The 23,596-nt window shown below is 42.6% G+C and overlaps 1 protein-coding gene across 6 annotated transcripts in view; it reads left to right on the top strand.

The window, feature by feature from the left end:
• TYRO3 (TYRO3 protein tyrosine kinase) overlaps window positions 1–16,935 on the top strand; it is a 119,585-nt gene extending 102,650 nt beyond the window's left edge. For 3 of the 6 annotated variants that reach the window (XM_053283189.1, XM_053283190.1, XM_053283191.1), the window contains 3 exons: window positions 2,730–2,889; window positions 10,371–10,507; window positions 11,899–16,935. In XM_053283189.1, coding sequence (XP_053139164.1) covers window positions 2,730–2,889; window positions 10,371–10,507; window positions 11,899–12,277 — 676 coding nt within the window. In that variant the 3' untranslated portion in view covers window positions 12,278–16,935. Of the gene's footprint in view, window positions 1–2,069; window positions 2,308–2,729; window positions 2,890–10,370; window positions 10,508–11,898 lie in introns of those variants that run through there. The other 3 variants (XR_008313018.1, XR_008313019.1, XR_008313020.1) reach the window with 3 other exon arrangements.
• Window positions 16,936–23,596: the final 6,661 nt, after the last annotated feature.

The raw sequence follows: 23,596 nt of genomic DNA on the forward strand, positions 1-23,596 counted from the left end.
AAAATTGTCTCAGGAAGACAAGACAAGGAGGCAAAATAACCTAAGTTGAATTTAAGCAAAATAATCTAAGTTGAATTTCAGCAAAATAATCTAAGTTAAACTTGTCTAAGGGAGAATAACTGCAATATATTGTTCTGTAAAGGAAAAGGCAGCACAGCTTTCCCTCAAGCCATTATTTTGGGGATTGGATATTGCACCATAGGTTCTACACGGGGTAGCATGAACAGCACATTGCACTAAAAAATCCTTTATCAACATAATCCTTTATCAAAAATCCTTTATCAACATAATGTGGCAAAACATTTTGAGAGCTAGGGCCCATTAGAGAAACCACAAAATACTATAGCTACCTTTTTCTAGGACTTTGCATGAAACGTGAAATGAACGCCGAATCACAGCACATCCCTTTAACACAGAGGGATTACACGTCCCCTTTAACATGGAAGAGAGCAGGTCCTAACCGCCTTCTCCGCTCACCACCACTTCCTTAATTGTACACACACACACACTCCAGCTATCATTGTGTGCTGACGCCGCTCTCCCCCAGCTGCCCCTGCGCAACGTTGGCATGCATGTCGCTGGCATGCAGTGATAGCTGGGGGGTGAGGGTGCCACAATTAAGGAAGTGGCAGCGAGCGGTGGAGGAGCAGGTATGGACCTGCTTTCCTCTGTGTTAAAAAAGGGATGTGCTGCAATTTGACATCCAAATCGCATTTCGTGCACATCCCTACCATTTTCATGTTGCCTATCTATCCAGTGCTCTGCATCTAACTTTTTTATGTGCACTTTTTCAGTATCAAACTTCTGCATAAAGCATGTCTGAAGCATGTGTTGAAATTTCAGAAATGTATAATTTTGATGAAATAACCTTCCCTCCCCCCCTGCCTTGTAATGTCATAATAAAGCTAAGAGAGGAAAGAACAGGGTGGGGTTAAGAGGAAGGCTCTGTAAAACTAGCCTAAAACCATAATTAGCTTTGATGTCCTGGAAGGTAAAAACAGGTTTTGCCAAGCACTCATACAGCTTACAAAACCCTATTCTTTCTGTTGAACATTTTTTCTTGAAATAAGTGGGTGTAAGCAACTCTGCTTGGTGTGATAACTGGTAAAACCGGTGTTGTTGGAAGGAATTTATTCTATTTCCTCCTTCACCCTTCTTAGTTGTTAGAAGGAGCCAGAAAGGCAACTGGTTTTATCAGTCTCATCATGTAGCAGAGTCACCACTAGTTTGTAAGCCTATCTATCTTAGTTCCTGGTTGCTGAAGGAGGAGCAAGCTCAGAGGAATTCCACTGAGGAATTCCACGAACTCCAAATTGCTGTAATTCAATTCCACAGCTTCCCGAAACCTTAGTTGGAAAACAGGGCTCATCCTCTCTGTACATAATGAATACAGGTGTGAAGGAAGTGGCTGGCTCCACCCCCTGCTGTACACTTGTTCAAATGCACATTTGCAACATGCCTGTGTGCATATGCTTGCATGTGCATAGGCAGGACTTCACATGTTTGATCCACATGAAACGCTACCGATGTGCAAAGTCACATTGCAGACATGAGTTAGAAAGTGCATATGCTATGGACGAGCCCGCTGCTTCCCACTGTATGCATGTGCATTGTACACATCAAGTACATGCCCTATTGTCTGAAGAAGACTCTGGAGCTAAAGCCCTTGCTTGCTTCCTATCTTCTCCATTCTGTTCCTGCCCTCAAGCATGCCCATCCAGCAGAGCTCTCTGTTCCAGTGCTTCCTACACACGCAGCATGTAATGGGGTGAAGGAAGAGGCTAAAAGTGGGCACAGTTATTTGTGTTTCCGCAGTATGTAACCACAGTAACAATATGCATATACTGTATCTAGGGACAGGAGTATTCTGAGTGCAATCCACAGTGTGAAAACTTAGTGGATAAGTGACTGGTACTTTCCAATGAAGATTTATTATTTTCACGGGCCACATTTCTACAAATGCACTCAAGGCAGTTTCCAATTTAAAATAGCAGAACAAAAAATAGCAGGGACACAAGACAAAACAATAAACAGCAAAATTCTCCCCAGCTTGTTGTTGGTCTTTTCAGGCACTGATTACATGACCTCTCTGGCCTGGACTCCTCTTCTTCTGCCCTTCCTGAAGGTCACACAGGTCTTGCAGTAGCCCCTGGAAAGGGGACGGGGAGGTCTGTACCAACTAAATTCACTCAGGCCATTGGTGGCCTCTTCAGAAGTGGAAGGAATCAGCTTGGCTTAAGCTTCTCACCTGCCTTTCTTTCAGATCTTTAAGTAGCCCTTGGGAAGGTGGGAGAAGGAGTTCCCCAGGTCAGTGGTGCTCTCTTCAGGAACTGCTGTTATGTGCATAATGATTTCTTCTGTTCTTGTGATCACATCTTATATAAGATAGTGTGAGGCGTGAAACACTTCTTTAGTTGAAATCAAGATCCTTCTATTCAGAGCACATAGTAAGTTCTTTTTCTGAGCTAAACAGGAGGAGGCTACAGCTCACATTGGCTACCAAGCAGGCATTCGATTCTGAAGACCTTGCCTCACCAACAGTCTGAAACATGCATGATCTGGTGAACGGCATCTGCAAGACTCAGTGGCTGCCTTGACATCAAGTACTGTTTTGACGTGAGGAAGGAAATCGCATTTGAAGGAGAAAATCCACTTCTTTTTCCTCTTGCCTCACCTCAATATGCTAAGTTGCTTGAATTCTTCAACAGTCATTTTTTTGTTTCCTTCAGGCTGGATGAAAACATGAATGTGTGTGTTGCTGATTTTGGGCTTTCAAAGAAAATCTATAGTGGAGACTATTACCGTCAGGGCTGTGCCTCTAAGCTGCCAGTGAAGTGGCTTGCACTGGAAAGCCTGGCGGACAATCTTTACACAACACATAGTGATGTGGTGAGTAGTTTCTGCTCTGTTTCCATTTTCACCAATGAGGTTGGGATTAGGAACTTATATGACCTCACTGAAGTTGCATTTCCCCTAGATTCCTTCTTATTCCAACACTGACAACTTTCCCACCCCACTGAAATTGCAAAGAGTGTGCAATAGTAAGTGACGTCTCCATGATCATGATGGAACTCAAAAAATAAAGTAACTTGAAAATAGCAGAAGTGCTCCCTGAGTTGTGTGGAGAAAGAAAAATCAGTGGCTGACATCCTGCCTAAGGAAGTGCTGGTGTATCAAGAGGATCAGAATAACAACATTTCCAGGCTAACAGCACTGGTACACTTGGAAAGGGGCCATTTTTAATGATTCCTCCCCTTAGGAACATGGGAACATAGGAAGCTACCATATACCAAGTCAGACCATTGGTCTATCTAGCTCAGTATTGTCTACACAGACTGGCAGCGGCTTTTCCAAGGTTGTAGACAGGAATCTCTCTCAGCCCTATCTTGGAAAAGCCAAGGAAGGAACCTACATGCTCTTCCCCTAAGGGGAATTTCTTACAGTGCTCAGATGTAGTCTCCCATTCAAATGCAACCAGGGTGGACCCTGCTCAGCTAAGGGGACAAGTCATGCTTGCTACCACAAGACCAGCTCTCCTCTCCCTTCCCTAGGAAGCCCTCTGTGCTATCTGAAAATATGTCCCTGTGGGGTGTGCAGCCCTCCAGGACATATTTTGAGATGGCATAGAGGGCTTCTGGGGGAAGTGGAAAGTAATCAAGAATCACCTCTTCCCTGGTGTACCAGTGCAGTTGGTTTGAAAGTGCTGTTACTCTGAACCTTTTGGGAACATAGGAATATTTGCTGCACCAATGCCTCCTTCATCAGGATAAGAACATAAGAACAACTCTGCTAGATCAGGCCCAAGGCCCACCTAGTCCAGCATCCTGTTTCACACAGTGGCCCACCAGTATTGATGTCAGCCAGTACTTCTGTGCAAAGGAATTAAGCATCACAATTATACCATCATGGTTCAATTACTGGCAAAGATCACTGGCTGATATTTGCCAGTAACTGAAATTGAAAAAAATATTAGAACCAATAGAGTATAGTGGATAGAATGCTGGACTTGGAATGGGAAGACCTCCTCAGCCATTAAGCTCAAGGGTAGCTTTGGACAAGCCACAGTCTCTCAGTCTAACCTACATGATATGTATGCCACCATGAACTGCGAGGCAGAAGCGTGGATACAGATGCAAGAGATAATACAATGGTTAAGTGGAGGTGCATAACTGTATTTTGTTACTCGGGTTTTCCTTTTCCTTTTTGTATTTGTGATTGTATTTTGTTGTAGCAGTATGATTCTACTACAAAAAGAAGAAGACTGCTCCCTCTAGTGTAAGAAGATTTCTCTCTAGATTTCTCTTGTGGAAATCCTTGAATAAAAAGTGGTGTGTGTGAGATTCAATTATTATCTTAGGCAGGCAGACAGAAATTAATTTTATACCAACAAGTCATTCTTGTGGGCTTGCTAGAGTGGTCCATAGTCTGTACAAATAAAGAATCAATCCACATCAGATCACCAAAACATATTTAATTTCATTTTGGATTATTTTCCAAAAGAGGCAAGATGGCATATTATGAACTATGATGAATGAAATCTGTGATGCGTTCAGAGTGACTTGGACTAGAAAATGAACTCAAGAAATAATTTGTTCTCATTATACTGGAAGGAAGAATGGAAAAAGAGCGCATAAATGCTAAGCATTTCCAGAATGAAAGCTGTCCAAGAAAAACCAAATCAACCAACCCCCTCCCCAAAATACCCAGCTTTGTTGAGAGGAAAAAAGATTGTTTCCTTTATTCCTGACACACTTCACAGGTTACTCTTTGCAATTAAACCAAAGCCTTCAGTTGGAGTCTTCTTATCTGTAATACCAATTCAGTGATGATGGCTGAAATTATTCAAACACAAGCAGCCTGAATGCTTCATTTATGACTCTATTTCTGAAATGAACATGGTTGAAATTCATTTGTGCCCACTTCAAAATGATGATTAAAACATACTCTGGATTAAATGCAGTTGTATGCTAGGGCTCAGTTGTAGTCAGTGGATTGTGTGGTATGGGTTAGTGGTAGTTAGAGGCACGTGGAAATGCACAGCAGATTGTGATTTTTCGAAGATAAGGTAGAATTTTTGGAGTAACCACATAGTTGCATAGTAGTATCCAAAAAGTGGATCTGTAGTGTGATGAGCAGATAAGTCTCCAATTAACAGTGGGATGGAACTCGCTGGAAGTTGTAGAAGTCCTAGTGGAATTTTTCTAAAACCTCCTTCCTATGAGTTCCCCTCAGATCGGATGGTACTCAACATGCTACTGAGGAAGAGCTGAGGATCTCTCAGAGTACCTCAGAATGGTGTTTGTGATGCGGTTAGATTAAAGCCTTTTTTGACATCTGGCGGCTGATGTTACCATGCGGGAAAAGAAAATCTAAAGCTGCAAAGACAGAATTACAATGGGAAAGTGGAATATAAGAAGCATGAATATAGGAAAGCTTGACACAGTAAAAGATGAAATGAATCGACTACAGATTGACATCTTGGGCATCCGTGAATTAAAATGGACTGGAATAGGAAACTTTCAGTCAGAAAATCATACCGTTTACTACTCAGGACACAAAAAACAGAAGGAATGGTGTTGCTTTCATAGTCAGGAAGGATATAGCAATGACAGTACTTGAGAACAATACAGTCAATGACTGACTAATATCAATTAGATTTCACGGACAACCCTTTAACATGACAGTTTTTCAAGACTATGCCTCAATGACTGATACAGAAGAAGAGGAAGTTGATGAGTTTTATACTCAAGTTCAGTCTGAAATTGACAGAACATGCAAGCAAGATGTGGTGGTGGTTGGAGACTGGAATGCCAACATTGGAAATGGTAAGGAGGAAAACACAGTTGGACTGTATGGCCTAGGAAACAGAAATGAAGCAGGAGAACAGCTTATTAGTTTCTGCCAAGCCAATGATCCCTGCTAACTGGGCAAAGAGGCACATTTTACCATGGTGATTCTCTTTATTTAGCAGGAGGAGAGTAACTGGCCCTATCCACCCCCAGCACAGTACTTCCAGTGACTGTTGCTGGTCTTATGTTTATTTTTAGATTGTGAGCCCTTTTGGGACAGGGATCTATCTTATTTGTTTGTTATTTCTCTGTGTAAACCACCCTGAGCCATTTTTGGAAGGGTGGTATAAAAATATAATTCTTCTTCATCATCATCATCATCATCTCTTCATTGCTAACACATTCTTCAAACAACCAAAGCGGCGCCTATACACATGGACATCACTAGATGGAGCACACAGAAATCAAATTGATTACATTATTGGTGCAAGGAGGTGGAAGAGCTCAGTTATAACAGCACAGATGGGGCGGGAGGCCGATTGTAGAACAGATCACAAACTGCTCATGTGCAAGTTCCAAGTCAAGCTAAGGGGGAAACAAAGCTATCCAGCTTCCATGATATGATCTTGAGAATGTACCCACCATTTTCAAGGAAAACATCAGGAACCACTTTGAAGTTCTGAACCTCCTTGATAGGAAACCAGAGGAACTGTGGAATGAAGTTAAGGACGAATGTGAAAAGAGACTGCCAAAGACCAAGAAACAGAAGAAAGCAAAATGGATATCAGAACAGACAGTGAAAATTGCCAAGAAGAGGAGAGAAGCCAAAGTCAAGAAACAGAAAGACCTCAGGAAGGAACTTAATAGGGAATTTCAGAAAGCTGTTAAAAGAGACAAGGAGCAGCTTTACAATGACATCTGTAAAGACCATGAGGATGGAAATAGACATGGAAAGAACAATGAAAGTTTTCCAAAAGATCTCTGAACTCAGAAGGAGGTTCCAACCTTGAACTGGCATGTTAAGGGATGCCAAAGGACAGATAGTAACTGATTCAGAGAAGATCAGAGATGGAAGGAGTATACTGAAAATCTGTACAGCAGGGATGTCAACATCGAAGATACTCTAGAAGATATTCCCTACTTTCAAGAACCTCTAGTACGGGAAGATAACGTTAGATCAGCACTCCGGTCCTTACCAAGTCGGAAGGCTGCAGGAATTGATGGAATAGCTACAGAAATATGGCAAGCAACAGAAGAAGAATCAGTCAAGGCTCTAACTAAACTATGCCAGCAAATCTGGAGAATGGCATCAGTGAATTCAAGTGGACTGGACTAGGGCACTTTCAGTCAGAAAATCATACCATTTACTACTCAGGACACGAGAAACAAAGAAGGAACGGTGCTGCTTTCATAGTCAGGAAGGATAGAGTAATGAGAGTATTTGGGTACAATGCGGTCAGTGACTGACTAATATCAATTAGATTTCATGGACAACCCTTTAACATGATAATTCTCCAAGTCTATGCCCCAACAACTGATTCAGAAGAAGAGAAAGTTGATGAGTTTTATGCTCCAGTCTGAAATTGACAGAACATGCAAGCAAGATTGGAAGAGGTCAATCTACATACCCATACCAAAGAAAAGAGACTTAACAGATTGTGCAAACCATCACACAATATCCTTAATTTCACATGCTAGCAAAATAATGCTCGGGATCATCCAATGCAGATGAAAGCCCTACATGGAAGGAGAAATACCAGCTGTTCAAGCTGGTTTCAGAAAAGCCCTAGGAACAAGAAACATCATTGCTGATGCACGCTGGATAACTGAGAAAGCCAAAGAATACCAGAAATAAGTCAATATGTACTCTATTGACTACAGAAAAGCCTTCGATTGTGCCGACCATGTCAAGTTGTGGAATATCCTTAGGAAAATTGATGTCCCAGAAAATCTCGTTGTTCTCATGAGAAAGGAAGCCACAGTCCAGATGGAGCATGGTGAAACAGACTGGTCTCAGATAGGCAAAGGAGTAGGACAAGGCTGTATACTTTCTCCGTATTTATTCAACTTATATGCTGAACATATACTTGGAGAAGCTCGATTGGAAGAAGATGAGTGTGGTTTTAAAGCTGGAGGAAGAAACATCAAAAACCTGCGCTACGCTGATGACACCACTCTGATAGCTGAGAATGCAGATTATCTGCAAGCTCTAGTAATGAAAGTCAAGGAGCACAGTGAAAAAATGGGACTACGACTAAATGTAAAGAAGACTAAAATAATGACAATAGGTACAGCAACCAGCCTCAGAATAGGCAATAAAGACATAGAAGTGGTGGATAGCTTCTGCCTTTTAGGTTCAACCATCAACAGTAAGGGATCCAGCAGTCAAGAAATACACCGCAGACTAGCACTTGGTAGGCTTGCAATGAAGACCTTGGAAAGAATATTTAGATGCTGTGACGTGTTTAGAACTACAAAGACTAGATTCGTTCGGACAATGGTTTTTCCCGTGACACTCTGTGGATGCGAAATCTGGACTTTGAAGAAGCAAGATAGAAAAAGTATTGACGCTTTTGAATTTTGGTGCTGGAGAAGACTTTTGAGGATACCATGGACAGCCAGGAAAACAAACAAATGGATCATAGATCAAATCAAACCAGAATTTTCACTCGAGGCACAAATGAACAGGCTCAAACTATCATATTTTGGACACATTATGTGAAGACCCAGCTCCCTTGAGAAGTCCATAATGCTGGGGAAAGTTGAAGAGAAGAGATGAAAGGGATGACCAGCAGCAAGGTGGATGGACTCAATTACGACAGCAATGAATGCACCACTGAGGTGCATTCCACTAAAGGCCAAGTTGAAGACAGATCATCCTGGAGAGAATCTATCTATGTGGTCGCTAAGAGTCGACACTCACTTGATGGCATTTCAATCAGTCAATGAGTTCAGAATATCAGTGTACTCAGGCGGCTTAGAGGAATTCAAATAGATTAAAAGAAGACAAGATGAGAAGCATTACTCCAACTGTGGAGCCAGGAGGAAATTATGGTAATACCATTGGCTAGTTGTCCCCATATCCAAAAGTATTGGTGTAATGACAGTGGGAAGGCTCAGGAACTGTAGCATTATCAGGAATACCTTTCCTCACAACTTGTGAGCCATCTGTGTTGATTGTCATGGTATGTAGAACTTCCACATCACTGGTTGCAGAATGATGTTTTCTGAGAGGACTCCGACAGAAAATTATTCTTTTCCCCAGTTCGAATTTCACTTCAGCCACAAACTCACTAATTAACCTTAGACACACCACTATGTCCTCAGTCTCAGCCCCATATCAGCAATATAGGAATAATTATAAGGCTATAGTGATAGAAAAGATTACTTAGACAATGTATAATGTTAAGTGTTATGAACAACCCCAGTCTCACCAGCTTTGGAGTGTTTGTATGTGGGGCTAACCTCATTCTTAGGTAAAAGGTGAATTTGCTGTGAATCCTGAAATCCTTTTTAAAAATATCTTCACCCCTTGAATCTCATTTAGACCCTTGTTACTTTAGGTCTGCTTCACTCTGCTTAAGCTCACTCTCCCTACATGCCTGGGGGGATAACATAGCAAGCAATACAAATCAAATATCTCTGCCTGAGGGTAGACAGAAAGACAAGAGGGCAGCACTATTAATGCCCCCTCTCAGGGTAAGATGGCCAGAAGGGAGACTTATAAGAACTTGTGTTACACTAAGTAATAATAATAATCAGATCCTGGAAGTTTGTGGTGTCATGCAAATAACTTAGGAAAACTGCTACCATCATGAAGAAGAATCCACACAACCAAATGGCCCTGCAGTGGCTGTACCTATGTCTGAGACAGTAGTACTGCCAGATTGCCTAGCTTTTGAATTTGTGGTAATAGAGTTTCTGGAGTGCTGCCCTCCATTTTGTAACTATGTAAATCCAAGAATAGGTTGGATTGACTCTAGTTCTCTCTCTTTCTCTCCCTCCCCCCCACCATATCACATTTGTAAAGAGTAACCCTGCACATGATTTTAATCTCAAAACAATCCTATATGGTTGGTTAGGCTTAGAGGCAGCACCTACTCAGAACCAACCATGAGCTTCATGGCAGAGTCTGAACCTAGGCTAGGGATGTGCACAAACCTGTTCGGAGGCCCTTTTAACAACCAGCTGTTCAGCAGGTTCAAAGGCAGGGGGCATACCTTTAAGGGTGGGGGAGGGTGCCCTTACCCCTCCCGCCGCATTTCCCCCCACTGGCGCTCCATTTCAAAAGTGCCCGTCGGGGTAGCAGCATAGCTCCCTGCTGTCCCGTGTCCTCTTCGGCTGGAAGTAACAGGAAGTACCCGGCGCACATGCACATGCTATCCTGGCTACCCTGTGTAAGCTAAATATTTCCAGTAAACCAAATATACGCATATGCTTTATTGTTCATAGCCAAAAGCCACAATAATTCCCACAGGATCAGCATAAATAAACACACAACATGAAAATAAGTGTTCTCTGTCTAAAAAATATTTACTTAACTACAATTCTCCAATCCCGCCCCCCCTTGCTGTATTACAGTGGGCTTTTGGTGTGACTATGTGGGAAATTGTGACCCGAGGGCAAACTCCTTATGCAGGCATTGAGAATGCAGAAATTTACAACTACCTCATCAGTGGAAATAGACTGAAGCAGCCCCCGGAGTGCCTGGAAGATGTGTAAGTAGTTTATTAGTCCATGTTGTTACTCAGCATGGTAACAAACGTATGTATCACAGAGTCTTGGTTGGGGGAGGCTGGTGGCCCAGACTGGTCCCAGCTTCTCCCTCCAGGGTACTCTGTTGAGGAGCAGATGAGGGGACATGGGCAGGGAGGTGGAGTGGCTGTGGTCTACAAGAATAACATCCCCCTTACCAGGATCCCTGGCAAAGTGTCTGACCATATCAAATGTGTGCACTTCAGTCTGGGGACCAGGGATAGTCTGGGAGTTCTGTTGGTGTACTAAACACCTTGCTGTCCAATGGAGTCCATAACTGAGCCAACAGATTTGGTCTCAGGCTTGGCATTGGAGTCGCCCAGGCTTGTGGTGGTGGGGGACTTCAATGTTTACTTCAGGACCAATTTTCCCAGGACAGCTTGGGAATTCATAGCAGCCATGACAGCTATGGACCTATCCTGCACACGGCTGAAAGTATTTATTTGTTATTATTCATTCATTCATTCATTCATTCAATTTCTATACTGCCCTTCCAAAAATGGCTCAATGATGTCTGCTTCCTTCTCAGATGGATAGCATGGAAGTTGTGGTCATTTTTACAGGTGTGCGATATTGTAGTAGTAAAAATAGCAGCCTGAGTAAACTAACCATGCTTGCTATACTAAGGTGTGGGCCTAAGACTTTTTTTTTACATCTGTTTGATTGCTTCTGGGTGCTGTGTACTTTTACATAGACAAGAGAAGGATTGTGGAATATGAGTGAGAAAGGTGAATCATTCCAGACCAGGATTCAAAACAAACCATAGAACTAGTCCTATTAGTCTAAGGGGGCTTCAGGTTTGTTTTTCTTAATCAGTGCCCTCCCCAGACCATATGGCAAACTGCTTTTGAAACTGAACAGGATTTTAAAGCAATATGACATATTGTGTAGAGGTCTGTTGTTTAAAGAAAAGGAAAAAAGTGGGTTTTTTTTAATCCATTGGGCTAGTATATGGTTCATGCCTTTGCTTAAGCCTAAATAGTTCTTTGGATCTCAGCTCCACATTCAGTGCCTGCCCTTCCTTCCATCAGGCAGGATGATGCAGCCTGCCTCAGATTGTAAATTTTGGGATCCAACTATAAAGCAGCAAATTGTTTATTTTAGGCCATTTTTGAGCCTAAAATTGTGTTCTATTAACAACCATGGGAAATGACATTTGGATTTTCTGACTCAGATATTAAAATGACGTGGGCCTTCTCTACTCAGTTTAGAGACCCCATGGCCTTTAATCCGGCTCTGTTTACATGGCTGTTAATGGTGCTCCTGTCAATACTGCTGACAGTGAGGTCATGTGGAGAGGGCGGTTGTTCCAAGTTTTCTTTTCTAAGTGCTTTCTACCCTGTTTACCTTGCAGCTATGATCTCATGTGCAGATGCTGGCATTCGGAGCCCAAGCTACGTCCCAGTTTCGGAGCATTGAAGTTACAACTAGAAATGGTCTTGGCAAGACTGTCTTTGCTCTCTTCCAGTCAGGATCCTTTATATGTAAACATTGGGAAGCCTCAAGAAGCTTCTAGGAACAACCCCACAATTAATTGTCCCTTTGGAACCTTGGACAGTGAAGTGAACATTGCAGGAGCAACTGCTGCTGCTGCTGTCACTAGTGACTACCGTTACATCATGAGCCCCTTGTGCCTTGAAAATGATGCTGAAAGTGAAAGACATCTGGATGCATCTGAAGGGGAGGCCAGGAGCCTTCTCTATGATTTGGAGATGGGAGCAAAACGATGTTAGCCTGAAAGAAAAGTGGCATTTCACCCTCCTCCAGCAAGATGTGTGTTTGTTCATCACCATATGGTACTGCTTTACAAAGACAGTTGTAGGCTGTGTTTAACCAGCACTGGTAGCTGTAACATGGGCTACTTCTGTAGCTGCCTACAACTGCTTTCGTTGCTGTGGCTGGCAGCCGAAGGTTATCACAAATCCTAATCACCTCTTGGCCTTCTGAGGCTCAATCGTCAGTGAAATCCAGAGGTAATCGTTTGCAGCCAATAAGTGTCCACAGACTTCTGATGAAGTACTGGAGTCGAGTGCAGTGCTCTTCAGCACTCTCTTTTTCATAATTTCCCCCCATTGCTGGGTGAGCAAGTCTGAGGCCAGCACATCGGAGGGTGGGGGGAGGATAACTGGCAAGTATTCATATTGACTCAGACTATCTTTCAGGGCATGAGAAAAAAGCCTCATTTAGCAGTCCTGCCTAGACCTCTTGTCTACCTCAGTGGTTCTCGAACTAGGCTCTGTATGGCTCCTTCTGTATGATAGAGAAACACTGCACCTTTTCTCAGCAGGGTGTTTGGTTGCCTCGTGTAGGCATTCTTCCAGGCTTTCCCAGCAGCTAATCAACAAAATTCTAACTTCCCCGCCCCCTACCCCACAGGCCGTTTTTGTCTTTCTCTGCTTTATGACTGACATAAAATGGGTTATAATCAGTGTTGCCATTGATTATAATGTTACCAAAGCAGAGCGGTGACAAAAGCATGAAGACATAACCCAATTTCAAACAGATGTTAAGGGAACAACGCAGAAGCTGGTAGCACTCGGAATAATTTGATCCTAACAGTGCAACCCTAAGTACTGTTACTAGAGAATAAGCACTGCTGAGCTCAGTGGAATTTACTTCTGAGTAAACATGCTTATGACTGCACACTTAGTCATGCAAAGCACCATATACCCAATGAGGAAAAGAAAATATATATATTCAAAAAGGAGGTGTATGATGATAGTAGGTGGCAGTACTCTCAGTAAAAAAAACAGGTTTTCATTTTATGCCTTTATCCTGCTGCCTAATTATTATTATTATTATTATCAGTAATTGCAGCAACTGGTAAACTGACATCAGAGGAAAAAGGGATGCTTTCTATATAAAGAGGTCGTCTTCAGTCAGAAACGGTTTGAGAATCACTGGCCTCCCTGATTAGAGGCTCTTCTGGCACTCTGCATAAGTACAGCTGTGTCGGAACATAACTTTGCCTATTTCAATAACATTCACGAAGGAAATACTCACTTTTAAGTATTCATTTTTCAAATCAGTTTGTGTGATTAATCATAACTGGAAAGAATAACATGCATTTTTTTAAAAAGGAGAAGACTACAATGTGTAAATCAGTCAGTGCTTTTGTACAGCTGTTCCTAACATATAGAGTAGGCCTAGGGCACTACACATGATTGTGGCTGCCTCTGCATTATTAGCAAATCTAAATTCATCCTCTTTGTTTGGTGGACTCCCTAATGCGGTGATATTCAATATTCAGCCACAGAATCACCTTGAAAAGGACCCAGCTGAAGTTAAGACATTTTCAAGACTTATTTCCATGAGAGGGTGTAGCATATGCTTAGTTCTCTCCTACTGAAATATATGGGACTTAAAATGTTTGGTTTTGGCTGGATCATAACCATTGTTTCCAGACTGCAGATCCTTTAGAGGCTGTCTGCACAACTAAATCCAACAGTAAGATAATACCACTGGTGGTATGTTTGTTCTGGCCTAATCATGTGTTCTCATTGGACATTTCATCCATTCCTCTTCCACTTGAACAAACATGTAATCTAGAATTGCTGGAACTAAGTTACATCACAAGTCCTCCTGAGGGGCATTGAGAAAGCCGCTTATACCAATTAGTTTACCCGTATCAGATTTAACCTCATTTGTTCACATATATAGGATATTTGGCAGTTTTTTTCAAAAAATGTTTAAAGAGTGATCTTTCTCATATTCCAGAGTAAATAATTCATAAAAGCCAGTTCCTGCATTACTCTTCAGGTCAACTAAGAAATTGAACTCAGGACTGGGCTGTGCAGATAGGATTGTATTCTGTTAGGACTATGTTCTGTGCAGATGTTCTATCAGTTACTCTCAATACATTTTAAGTTTTCAACAAGGCTTTGGAGAAAGGAAACTTCCACTCCCACCGCCTCTCCAAAAACTGGGCTCACTGAGGTTCATTTAGTCCCACAATGTCCTTAAGTATACTTTATGTTTTTCATATAAAGTTTGCTTTCACTCCTGTGGAAGAAGTAAAGTACTCCCCCTTGTCCCTCAGACTAGCCTTGCAGCCATGAAGGAACAACCCTTTGTTTAACTGTGTGTCTGCCCCCATTCATGTATAAAACAGTGGACTCTAATAAGCCCTATTCAGACATTGTGGATTTTTTTAAAAAAAGATGCTGTATATGTGTATAAGAAGCATTCCAGACGTCCTGCCTCGGTGCGTCACTCACCCCCTGCCTGCACATTATGGAAAAGTTCATCTGTAGAGGCAAACTCAATAACTGTGATGGTGGGCATTTCTGTGATCAGGCTTGGGTGCCTGAGTCTGCCAATCATGGAAATGCCCACCATGATGGTTAAGGCACATAGGAAGCTGCCATATACTGAGTCAGACCATAGGTCCATCTTGTTTAGTATTGTCTACACAGACTGGCAGCGGCTTCTCCAAGGTTGTAGGCAGGAATCTCTCTCAGCCCTATGTTGGAGATGCCAGGGAGGGAACTTGGAACCTAGATGTTCTTCCCAGAGCAGCTTCATCCCCTAAGGGGAATATCTTACAGAGCTCACACTTCTAGTCTCCCTTTCATATGCAGCTAGGGCAGACCCTGCTTAGCTAAGGGGACAAGTCATGCTTGCTACCACAAGACCAGCTCTCTTCCTAGAGTTTGCCTCTGTGGAAGAACGCCACCATAACTCCGAATAGTACAGGCAGAGGTGAGTGATATGTTGGGACAGGACTTGTGGAGTGCTTTGGGACACTTGTACTTGTGCACAATATCTTTTTAAATAATGTCTGAATAGGGCTATTTTTACAGCACAAAGTGCTCATTGATGAGGGCAGCTGAATGCACCTCTGTCTTATCTTGCTACACTCTCTTCTTCTCAGCCCAGCCTTTGGGGGCTGAGAAGGGAAATCCTTAAAAGTGCCAGCAGGTGACATGAGAGATGGTTCAGCTCCTTTGACTCATATGTATCTTTTGTTGTAAGAAACAGAAAGCTTTGTATGTGAATGGGGCAGACACAGGAATAACAAGCATGGCTGCCTCCCCACCCCCCACACACTTTGGCTATACAAAGAACATCAGGGGAACAACAACAATGCCATATATGGACCCTTTCTGCCTTTCCCCTACCCCAAAGTAACATGATATTCTTGGAACCTCCCCATAAATATGCAATGAGAAATTGGGTTAAATCTTCCCGTTACAAAGGATTGCCTATTCAGGATGTAGCTACAGATTATCTCTTCAGAATGTTTAGCTACAAAGTAGCTAGAACTGTTAGTGTTAACTAATCTGAATTAAGTTATCATGAAAACAAACCCTGTAATATTTCCAGTATGCCTACTTTAATTCTTCCATAGTATAAAAGCATACTCTCAACATTTATTTTTGCAAACATCAGTGGTATCCGTTCAGCACCAGTGGTATTTGGTTGTGCATATGAGCTTCCCATCATCACAGTTGTATATTACCAAAGCTAATAAGTAGTGTCATGCTTGGCAATGTAAACTTTTTCTGACAGAGGTCAGTAAAACTGGTGGCATACTAATAGGATTATAACTATGATTGAAAAATGGATGTGTAAAGTAAGTGCTGAGAAATCCATATATGATGTTTTGGAATGTAGTAAAGTTGATGTATTGCAGGGTTTCTTAACCTTGGGCCCCCAGTTGTTGTTGGACTACAGCTCCCAGAATCCTCAGCTGCAATGGCTTTTGCTTTGGGATTCTGGGAGTTGTAGTCCAACAACATCTGGGAGCCCAAGGTTAAGAAACCCTGATGCAGCATTGTCTGAATACAATATAGTTGGGACCAAACAGTAACACTGAGATATGTTATCCTATGAACCATTGAGACAAAGTCCCAATTGTCAAATTTCACTCTTGAATTTGAGTCCAGATTTGAAATGCATATTGTCTAGTAGTCTGAATCTCAAACTTTTGATGGGCATTCATCTGGTTGAATTCAGCTACCTAAAGCAAGTGTTCTGTAGAAGCCTTTCCAATGGCCTATGCAATAATTCAGCATAGGTGTAAACTGAACTTTGTTGAGCATTAGACAGTGCCCTGCCACCCCTTCATCCCTTATTGAGCTTGTTTACAAGAAATACAGGAGAGTGGTAAGAATGTACTTCTTAACAAAGAACACCATCTTGCCCCATACCTGTGTGCTCATATTGTGCAGTGTGAGACATAAAGACTAACAGCCCAGTCCCATGCCTCTTTGCCTGGAATTAAGTCTCACAGTTCAGTGAGATTTACTCCCACATAAGTGTGCATAGGATTGTAGCTTTCCTGCAACAGCCACTTAGCAAGAAAAGCAAGTGTACATATAAAATCTAATTTTCTGAAGCATGTCATTAGTTTTTATGCTTTTTTAAAATAAAATATGTACTGTGTCTAGTGCTTGCCTTTTATTTGCTTCTTGTCATCTCTTTAAGGTCACTTTTAAAGAGTCTGAAAAATAGGATTATAGGACTGACAAAACTGGCTGTCCCTGAAGCTGAATAATTGTATAAAATACATTAAAACAAATAACCGCTGCCTTCCCTTGCATAGACAAAATTGGGGCAAAGGGTGGGAGTACACTAATCCCCCCAGAGCAAATTATTGTTATGGCCTGGCCAAAGCAGAAGGCCTTCCTAATGTTATGCCACCACTTATGAAGTCTTGTTTATTAAAATCATTTGAATACCACATTTCCATTTAAGACTGATGCTATGAAGGTGCTGAAGATCCCATAATTCCAAGTTGTTACAGTACTGATTTTTCTGCAGGAAAGGCAGTTTGATAACATACAATGAGGTCGTTCTTACAAGCAGCTCTACCTGGGCTTGCATAGCCCTACCCAGGTAGAGCTGTTTGTGAGAACTGCTCCTCAGCTGGGTGGCCTGGGTTTTTTACCCAGGCTAAAAGTGAGGTTAGGACGTGCAACCTCCTCCCTCACTGCCCGATCGTGTGGAAAGTCGGGCTGCTGCTAGTCATATAAATGTTACAGGCCGGGGGAAGGAGCGACCCAGCCTCTAGCATTTTCACAATGCACCATGCAGCTCATGTGGTGCATTGTGGGATTGCTGGAGGCTGAGCTTCATTTCCCCGACCTCCAGATGGCCGCAACACTCACCACAGCAGCAATTGTGTGAGACAGCAAGCGACATGGCTAGAGGAACACTGGTGGTTGTGTTGGGGACCTATCCATCTTTCCCTCACTCCTCTCCAGCCCCAGAGTTTACTGGTCATATGAAACACCTTAGTATATGCAGAGGCGTATCTAAGGAAAATAGCGCCTAGGGCAAGCACTGAAATTGCGCCCCCTGTCCAAACATCGGACACCCATCTTTCAGATAACTTGACCATAATATCAGCTCAAAAATACAAGTCAAGCTCGTTAATCTTTTAATATTTCAAAAACTATTTAGCAGTGACATAGCTAGACCAAAAAATGCTGGAAAACTACACATTTCTGTATGCTGGGGCTCATGAAATACCCAAATACTATGTGGAGGTGTACTTGGAAAACTAAACAGAGGTGCCTATCTAATTCTCTACTATGCATTGTAGCATCACTATTACATAAGTTTTAAAAATAAATGGAGAATTTGGCTTTTCCCAGATACTCTGAAAATAATTAAAGGATATGCAGAGTAAACTGTGTCACTGCTTGGAATATATTCTAGTCTTTCAGAAAGACAGTTAAAATGAGAGAAAGAGAGCAGCAAGAAACTCCCAGTGGGCCTTAATACTAAGGATTTCACACTGATTCAAAGACAAACTCACCATTAATAGCCATATTATTAAGACATCACATTTAACTCACTTATCTTAAGAAGCAAAGTAAGAGCAAATGAATACAATCTTAGCTCATAAGCTTCAGCTCAGTATTCACTAGCCCTGATTCTCTGTACATAGTGCCAAACTGAATATGTGTACAGTGACGTATTATATTAATTTTTTTAAAAAACCTGTAGCCCCTTTGGGGGGCTTCCTATAGACAGTGGGGGGGGGTCTGCAAAGGTTACCCCTCCCCCCACTGACCTCTAGGGCCTCGCAGAGACCATTTGAGCATGTGCAGTGGCCATTTTTAAAAATAATTGGTTTGTTTTTTTAAATGGCCACTGAAAACAAAATGGCCACCATGCATGCTCAAATAGCCTCTGTGAGGCCTGGCATGGCCTAGGGCCTCACAGGGGCCATTTGAGCATGTGCAGTGGCCATTTTGTTTTTGGTGGCCATTTTGTTTTTAAAAAAATTAATTTTAAGAAATTGCGCCCCCTTCAAGTGGCGCCCAGGGCACGTGCCCTGCCTGCTCTGCCCTAGATACGCCCGAGTATCTGCTAATGTTAGTTCCTTCTACCCCCAAAAGATGTTATGCACACGCACACACATACACCTGAACTGCCAAATGACAGAAGTATAACTCAGTAAGGATTTTGAATTTGTTGCCAGACTTGACAAACAGAATGCCCTTTCCACAATGTCCTAAAACTGATGTCTCAGGAATCTATAGTTGAGTTGACTATTTTGAAAGTATCCTTGTCCCTGAAGTGAGAGTCTGAAAAACTGCTTTTGATATCTTAGAAGCCCCATTGTTCACACTTCCAGCATTTTAGTTGGGCCCATAAAATGTATCACTTTTTAATATCCTCTGTGAAAATGGCTTAACCCAGATTTTCAGCCCTAGCTGGACTACCCTAAAGTCTGACTGTGGAAAAGGCAGACCTCACATGTCTTTCAATGGGCTTGTTCTCACAACCAAATCCAAGGAGGAGAGGAGTCTATAGCTGCAATTCTGGAGCTGTGCATGCTCCCGAGAATGAGCAGTGAAAATGTTGGGCAGAGGACTGGGAAGTGATTATGTGCTACAAGCAATCGCAGTTGGGTGGCATGGGCAGGGATCCGCCATCCTATATCAAATCCCAGTTCATCCATGATGGCTGCCCATGCTATCTGACCGGGATTGCTTGTAGCAAACTCATTTCCCAGTCCTACGCTCAACATTTCCACTGCCCACGATTGATTATTGGGAGCACACAATGCTCCAGAATCTTGGCTGGAGCCATCTCCTTGGATCTGATCATGAGAAGTAGCCCCATGAATAGAATGAATGCACCTGTCTCTAGTACATATCCATGCATATACATGATCACTAAGGCACCATGCAGTTCACACCCTGCTGTTTCATAGCCTGCAATTGTCATGGGTATATTTTGAACTTTGATGACATATTGTTTATAGGACAATGATGTTTTTCAAGTATCTCTGTAACCAAGAGAATAATTGCTCTCTTGGGTTTTAAATCAGTGAATGACAGATTTAAAATAAATAAATTTAATTTTTATTGTAGGGTAAAAGAACAGCCAGGCAAGCCTTCAACAATATAGAACAGTGGAGAAAGTGGGCCTCGCAAAGTAATCCTTGGTATGAAAACTAGACAGTTACAAGCATGTCCCAGTTTTCATCTGTGAAATGTTGGAGGGTATGGAATGTTGGATATGGGCCTGTACTACTCAGCAGCTTTTAGTCAGGCTAACTGAATTTGCAGACAAGCCATAAAGTAAAAATTATCCATCCAACCAATTCCAACAACTTGCGGAAGGAAATGTTTGCAACAAATGTTTCAAACCAAATTGAAAAATCAGGCTTAATGTTTTCTGAAATCACTGCATGCTGCAGAGCTAAGATGATATGTGTCTAGAAGACGGAGGATGGCAGGAAACGGCAAGAGAGGATTTTCTGGGACAAGTTAGTCATTTACAGTCTGATCCATAGACCCCATTATCCACAGAATTATCATCTGTAGTTAGAATTATCCAATAGACTGATTGTGAAAATAAAAGTTATGCTATTGTAACCGCCTTTTTTAACCCTTTTCTTTTTTGCCAGAGTAAAAGTTAGGGAGCTAATAGCAAAACAGACAGAGGGGGCAAATGTTTTACAAATGAACTACACACATATTTATATAGCAGCAAACACTCTTTTGAGTATGTTGTCTCTACTACAAGATACAATTTCACTTGCAACTCCAAAAACACAATGTTTGATCAGTCCTCTTCTCTTGGTGCTAGTACAGTTGATGCAAGTTTATTTGTATGTCACCATCCAGAAGGGCATCAGTCTCTGGCAATATCTTCCAAGATTTAACTAGCAGAACTTACTCATTCCACACAGCCACACCTTGCTGCTGGTGTATTGCTGTGCTAACCATTTCCACTTTCAGCAGGGTCAGGCCTAGGGTTGTTGCCAACTAGAGACTTTAATAGAGAACATACGACTATTTGGGAGAACAAATAGCTTTGCTTTTTTTTTTTTGCGCATGTGTTGTGATGTCCGATGTTCTTGGCAGCAGCTGGAACATTTTGTTCACTCAGAATACTTTGCTCTCATGAGCAGCTTCTCCTTCTCTGTCTCCTTCCCCTTCCTACTGGCCATCCATCGGGGAAGGCCAGAGGGGAGGTTCTGCTTCAGTGGCAAAGTAATAGAGCTCTTTTCTCCTCCCACCTTGGTTAATAGCAGGGTACAAAAGCTGGGCTACCCTGCTTTGAGCAACCTAGGTTGGAGGAATCTTCGTAAGTTCACATAACCATGCAAACCAGGGCCTCCTACCTGGATACCGATTATTGTGTGAACAGGTCTATGGTCTCATCCAGCCCAGTTTCTGACCAGGAAGAAAGCGAAGGAGTTGGCCAGGCTCTTGTGAAGCTGGAAGAGACTGTCTCCTACCTACCTGCAGCAGCTTCTACTGCTGATTCTGGGGAAGAGGAGTGAGTGAATTAGGCTTCTGTAAGCAGCCAAGGCCTTTGAAAATAATTAATTTAAGCTACAGGACCATAATATACTACAGTTGCATTGTCTGACACGTTTCTATAAAGTTCCAGTCTGGTGGATGGGGGAGTGGGAAATATTTCTGCAGAGTACCAGCTATCCCTTGGAGTCATCCCTGAGTGACAGGCAGTCCTCCTTCAAAAATATTTCAGTTGCACTCTACAGCGCAAGGTTCCACAGTGCAAATATACATTTTGTGAAAATCACATATTGGAATGCTATCAATATCTGTAATGCACTAATATTAGTAGAAAGTGTTTTTCTAAGCACTTACAGATATGCAAAGTGCAGTGCAACTTCTTAAAACAGATGAGCCCATGCCAATTTGGCTCATAATACAAATGGGCAAAGGTAAGCAAAGGCATAAAATTTGGGCACATTCCCATAACAAAAATTTATGGAAGTACAGATTTCTCTTTTACTTTTAAAATGATATGAAAGAATAGAAAAGGCAAAACTAAATGAAAAAGATGAGTTTTAGGATAGGAAAAAGAGAGAGCCAGAATGGGTTTTATACCCATTCATTTTCCCCTCTGCAGCTAACAGCAGCTTGGGGGTGAGATTTAAGTCTTCTGAGGATTTGGTTTAGGGCATCACAAGCAGCATTAGCCCTATACTATACTGACTTTACCGAATATATTTGTGGCAGAACTATATGGACCATATGGTGTTTCTGGTTAATCCATTCGTGATCCAGGCCAGCTCTTGAATGGTGCTTTAGTTACTTTTTTAGTCCAGTCCTAAACTGGAGATGGGACAAACAAGCAAAAAAACAAACAAACAAAAAACCTCATGGAAAGCAGTCTTCACTTGTCTTTCTGTAAACAATATTTATTTCTAATATTCTTAATTCTGCTCCACTGGTCCTTGTGTGCCACAACTCTTTCCTCCGGATTCTACAGACCATAATCCAATCCAGTTTTCCTTGCTCTGTGATGCCCTAGATGGGCATGGATAACTCCATCTTCATTAGATACAACTAGCAAGTTTATTGGGGGTTATTTCACCTCTAAATCTTCCCGACTGCATGATCAGATTGCACGTGCAGGCAGCCACATTATTTTATTTCATGTGTACACAGAAAGCTGAGCTTGCCTGACCAGGGCTTTGCAACGTGCGAACACTGTGTCTACATGCAGCACGGGTGACACAATGACTTCGTCACATATAAACTTGTTTTCTATACAGCTGAAATATCCCTGTAAATACTATCAAGGATGAAGTAACTCAAATGTGAGAATATAAGCAGCAGCAAGCGATCTGCAGTACACCCCCAGCACGGTACTTCTAGTGACTGTTGCTGGTGTGTGTCTTATGTTTCTTTTTAGAATGTGAGCCCTTTGGGGACAAGGAGCCATCTTATTGTTTGTTATTTCTCTTTGTAAATCGCCCTGAGCCATTTTTGGAAGGGCGGTATAGAAATCGAATTAATAATAATAATCCGATCGGCTGTTGCTCTTGCATATTCAGCACGGTTCAGTGTCACATGTCCGCACGACTGCTCCAAGAAAGGAAAACACGATCTGCAAAATGCTTCCTTCTGAATCCCTACCCCTTCACACTATTGAAACGCCGCACCTGTGCCAGGTGTCCAGAAACCAGCAACCAACCCAAGGCACGCTACGCTCACTAGCTGCAGCCGTCACTTTTTGCATTTGTTCACTCGTCGCGTTCGCATGTAGGTGCTTAGGCTTCCCTTCAAGTTTCACGTCGGCGGTGGGTTGGCTGGGCCAGAGACTACAAGTCTACTCGGAAGCCCCACTAAGTTCAATGCAACTTACTCCCAGGCAGGCAGCCGCATGCCCAGGATGGCAACCTTGGAGTCAAATGGACCTGGGGGTGTCTCCGTGTCAGCTGCGGAGGGCTTCCGAGAGCGAGTATGGCGCCGTCCTTTTTCGTGGACAGATAATGGCATGCGGGTGGGCTTGATGTCGGCCACACAGCTGAGCCAAGAAGCCCGTAAGTTCAGTACGAAGCGCCTAGTGACTTGACACCCTAAAAACGAACCCATTGGGTTGCAGCAGAAGCTGACCAAGAAGATTCTCTCCGAGCGTCGTCAACGTCCTCCCACCTCCGCGCCCCCCCGCCAGCCCTAGCCCTAGCCCTGCCCGCCCAACTCAGGAGGGGGAGGGGCAGAGAGAAAACGTGGACCACATTTCCAGAAGCTTCTCTCATGCCTTCACCCGATCGTCAGACCGGGGGGGGGGGTTAGGGCGGCGGAGGGCGCGCGGAAGAGAAAGCA

Source organism: Hemicordylus capensis, chromosome 1 (genome assembly GCF_027244095.1).
Source record: "Hemicordylus capensis ecotype Gifberg chromosome 1, rHemCap1.1.pri, whole genome shotgun sequence".
NCBI lineage: Eukaryota > Metazoa > Chordata > Lepidosauria > Squamata > Cordylidae > Hemicordylus > Hemicordylus capensis.